General features: G+C 41.1%; 1 protein-coding gene across 1 annotated transcript in view; it reads right to left on the reverse strand.

The window, feature by feature from the left end:
- LOC138022993 (uncharacterized) overlaps positions 1–5,000 on the reverse strand; it is a 75,950-nt gene that overhangs the window by 9,463 nt on the left and 61,487 nt on the right. Inside the window, exon 28 of the mRNA XM_068870030.1 lies at positions 1,342–1,683. Coding sequence (XP_068726131.1) covers positions 1,342–1,683 — 342 coding nt within the window. The remainder of the gene's footprint in view (positions 1–1,341; positions 1,684–5,000) is intronic.

Below are 5,000 nucleotides of genomic sequence, written 5' to 3' on the forward strand. Positions count from 1 at the left end.
CGAGAAATTCTCATACCGGTTGTCATGTAAATGACAACAAATGTCAGGCCAGAAATTTCAAGCCTGTATTATTTTTGGTCAGAACGCCTTACTTCGTATCGTTGTCCCGTAAAGGAAAGGAAAGGAACTTTATTTAAGTGTCTAGTCGTACTAGCGCTGGAGCGCTAATTGGGGACACTGTAAACTGAAATGAACAATGAATGTAAATCTAGTCTATTGTTGGTTTTTGAGGAGAGGGGAAACCGGAGTTCCCGGAGAAAACGTATCGGTGCATAGTAGAGAACCAACAAACTCAACCCACATATGACGCCGAGTCCGGGAATCGAACCCGGGCCACATTGGTGGGAGACGAGTGCTCTCACCACTACGCCATCCCTGCACCCCAACAAGTTGCCGTAATCCGCTTTTATGATCCCTGAGAGGATCAGGGAACTGCTCGTTATCTTCAATCCGTTCCAATGAGCTACAACAAGTTGCAAAAATAGTGGAGACACTTCACCTTCTTGGGGCGTTATCAATGTACCTATTATCTCTCACACTGCAGCCCCCCTCCCCCCTTATCAGTGTTGCTAGCAAGACAAAAAAATGTTGAAAACTTAAACAGTCAACATTGAAAGGGGGAGAGGGGAGGGGGAGAGGGGAGGGGGAGTGGGAAAGGTTTAAATTTTAGATACGGTGAGTATTGGAAGCTAGAAAAGGTGTTTTTTAATGAAAGTGTCTCAACAATTTTGCAACTTGTTGTGGAATCAGACGGCTGTCGTCTGTTACGTTGAGAGAAACGCCATTCCGCCAGAGTGGCATGCAAAGGTTGCTCCATTTACGACCGTTCCGTGGGAAATATTAAGATTAGCTATTAACACAGTCCAACCTTAGGAAAAAGAGACGAGATGGAAATATTAGTTAAGTCAATCAAACGATTAATTTAGCGTAAGCATAATGCGACAGAGGGGATTCTGTTCTCAATGTCTGGGTTTTTTGTACCGTACGCAAGCGCCTCTGAGTCCATCCCAGGGGTTTTGGGGGAACAAAGGAACACGGCTAACTTAACTTGGGAACAGGGGAACAATGACAAAATATCACAGCAAGCAAGGGAACATATACAATTTCAGGGATAAAAAAGCTGGGAACAAGGGAACGCAAGGAAATTTTTAAAGGGGACAGGAGAACAAGGACACCCCCGTGGGAGGGACTTACCTCTGTGCACAATAACCTGACGCTAACCCCTATTTAGACCCACACTCATCCGGAAAGACGCCGCCCAAAAGATGCATGAAACAAAAAGTTCGAAGTCAGTTTTCGAAAAAAGAACTGCCTGATATGATTTCATTTGATAATACTTACTGAGAGGAACTTTCTCAAGACGAAAAACAGAATTATCCTGAGCTTCCAATAAAAACTGGACACGGTCCTTGGTGCTATTCTGAGCTGTGCACTCCACGCGTAAGCTTTTACGAGTCCCAACAGACACCCTGGTGCCGTCTAGTAATGTCAATGTTACACAGCCATAGCCATCACAGTCCCGTATGTTGATCCAGTCGTCGTTAGGGTAACGGAATTGCCTCCATTGATCCTTGATTGGGAATCTGCTTGGGTCGTTTCCCGATAAAGTTATCGAACCATTGACACAAGCAGCCAGGCTGCTTATTTTTGTTTCTACCCTTGCTCGCACCGTCGTTAAGAGCCCTGAAAATAACAAAGAGCCTACTTAAGTGATTTAGATTATAAATTTCCTTCTACTAGCGATCGGAAAGCAGCCAATTTTAATGAGTAAAATCGTTGGGTGTAACTTTTCAGACTTTTGTAAATCATGTCCCTTACTAGGGATAGCCGGTACTCTTAGGAATTGCCACGCAATCAATAACTTCGATAACTTTGATTGAGTGTTATGGATTCAATTAATTATAAATGACAAATATATACTGTAATATTTACATTTTGATCAATCAGTTGCTTTTACAATGTTAAGAAAAGGTTTTTACGAGTTTCATCAATCAAAAGCGTATATTGAATGACATGATGCGGCAAGGATTCTTTAATCTCGCCTCACTCACGGTTTCTGAGGCCGAGGTCTTGATTACCTGGATCAAAATCATACAACGCATATTCGTAATAGTTAACTTCTTTTTTTATCTTTAGTTTGAGATAATTTCTTTTTCTAGCTATCGAAAAGAAAAGGGATTTGGGGATTTCTGGAACAAATATGAGCGAAAAAAAATCTCGTCAGTTATCGTTAATACTTTCAAATTGTTCGTCAGATTTGATGCATACTTGGACGGTCGCATCGCCGCTTTTCATCCTGGTTACCGGTTTGAAATTTCCCATATAAATAGAAGGTAATTAAGTTAGCATTCAGTCTTTCTTAGTCCGTTGAGTTTGCAACCTCAGGGAAGCGCGTTCACCAAAAGTTGAGCGAAGGGACTAGGGTGAGACGAAATAGACGCACTTCTCGCAGCCGTCTGCGTAGGAGACTAACGGTCCGTTTCCCGTCTTGTATCGTCCTAGTCCTTCTTGTCCAATTGTCGTCAAGTCTTCAAAACAAGAGAGAATCTACAGCTACAGCCCGGTAAACCGGCATCATAGGAGAGGGTCGAAGTCTCGACCTGAGCCGCAAAAGTAGACTTTGACAACAAACAACTAACTGCGAAAACGTTGTATCTCGATTTCCTGCCCACACGGTCAGTTTCCGACCATGAGGTGTCATTCAAGCCATACAGTCTCCGGTATGACTACTCCCTTCCTTTTCAAGTGATGTCTTCAGGAAATCAACTCGGACACCTGAGTTAGAAGATGCTGATTGTTCTGCTTAATAATTTCATGCACTCTTGAGTCCAACCCTAACCCTAACCCTACCTAGAAAAAGAGGAAAAACCGAAAATAAATGTTTGAAGAGCGGATAGAAACCAGCAAAGTAGGCGAAGAAAGCTGAACCTAGAGTGATTCAAATCCCTAACAGTTCACCACTCGTACGACAAATTACCCATAATCTCCACCAGACAACCGGACCCAGTTCCCTGGACAGTGCCGGCAAAACATCTATTTCTGCCAAATTCGCAGGCTACATCTGTCAGAAATATCATTTTCCTCGCGAAGGTAGAAACACTCTAACGAACGAAAATAAGGAAGGTTTTATCCAATCGGCCTCAATCCTCAAGGGGCACCGCCTTAAGTAAGTAGCGGCTTTAAGCGGCTTCGCGTTGCTGCAAAACCTCGTTCTAAGAGTCTCTGTCTCGATAACAACAATGGAGACCCTGGGAACGAGGTTGATTGCCGCATTCAATTCTACATTCAACTTTCAAGTCCTTATTGTACTTTGTTCGTGCAATTCAGAAAGAGAGAAAGAGACATTTATCTTCGTCATTTGCCCGGGCAAGAAATGAGTTAATGTATGAAATAAATGTGTAAAAAAAAAAAACACAAATGAAAAATTAATGACTTTCACTTTGCGGTATCCCTTTCAGTGTAACAAATAGATCGTTTTCACGTGACGTCATCATTTTCTAAAATCCAAAACAAAAGAGCCACGAAAGTTTTTATCCTCATCAGGCATAAGAGGCGGTAAATTTGTTCCCATTTGCAATTTTAAAGCTCCATAGCGTGCTTCGTTTGGAAACCAGAGCATTTTGAATTTCTCAGTTATAGCGGTGCGTGACACGAGGCGACGATCGAGTTTATTGAGAAATATATATTTATCTCATGGTTTTGAGCCTTTTTAGAATTTAAAGCATTAGGAAAAGTGCTTAGGTAAATAGCTGTCTGTTCAGTACAGATGATCACTCGCCTAGATAGCCAAAGTAAGTAACAGATGTTGACACTATTTTCCGACCGCCATATTGGTGCACCACAGATGTGCACCAACATGGCGTTTTCATACTGGGCTCTGTAAATTTCTGCGAAACATTTCGACGAATACCTCAAGTTTTCAGAAACGCACAGGCCTAAAACTTGGAGAAGTGCCCTCTTCATTTATCTCCTACAACATCACGAATTCTTGACTTTTTCCACTGGATGGTTTTCGATTTATTTTTATATTGCGTGACAGTGAAAACGATCTATTGTTAAGAAAGCAAATCGACGGACAGAATTCTTTTTGTTAATAACGTAACTTATTATGATAGTAAAAGGATAAGGCCTAAAACCGTACGCAAAAAGAATTTTTTCCCATTCCACAAGCACCCATGGCCACTAGTGATGGTAAAAGTGTGGTCAGCCCGTACATCAACTTGTGTATCTTTCACCTCTTCAGAGCTCTGATTTGACAAAAAAACCTCCTCCTTAAGGGTAGTAAACACAAAAACTTTCTAACTCGTCATTGTAAAGCAAGAATGTTTCTTGTTACTTTCATGAGCCAAGGGAGCTCGGATGACAAAATGCTCTCTGCTTCGCAAACTGTAAATGCTTCAATGAACCGTAATTAAAAGACCTAATTTTGATCACAGTAGCACTTTAAACTGTTTATGGTAAAAAGGCAACTGTCGCGAAGTAAAGGGAGCTGTGCCATTCTATAGAGTAGGAATTTTCGGCTTCTTATACAATTGAACTCACCAGAAGGATCGGTTACAAGGATGGGTTTCAAGGAATTATCTACCAGGAGTTTTAAAGTAGCATATTGAAAAACGAAAGACTTAAGTGACGTCACTGACATTAATTACTTGCAGCTTTGCAACCAAGGGATTAAACGATTTCATTAATGCTGTTTGTCGACAATAATTATTCAAAGATAAACACCGCTCTCGTCTAAATGAACACAACTGGTCATTGAACCACTATAATCTGCTCTATTTGTTGTTAATACAATAACTGCTTTTTCATACCAGTTCTTTCTGGTATAATATACCTATATTTTTAAATCTACAATCAGTGGCAAAAGTCTTCCGACACTCATCCTTTAAAAGTGGAGTTTGAATAATTGCTAATTTCCCATACCTCCCCTTCCCCCCCCCAAACAAAGAGAAAAAAAAACTTGCCAACAGTGAAGAGACATTTCCTTCAGTATTTCAACA

Source organism: Montipora capricornis, chromosome 11 (assembly GCF_036669925.1).
Source record: "Montipora capricornis isolate CH-2021 chromosome 11, ASM3666992v2, whole genome shotgun sequence".
In the NCBI taxonomy this organism is placed as follows: domain Eukaryota; kingdom Metazoa; phylum Cnidaria; class Anthozoa; order Scleractinia; family Acroporidae; genus Montipora; species Montipora capricornis.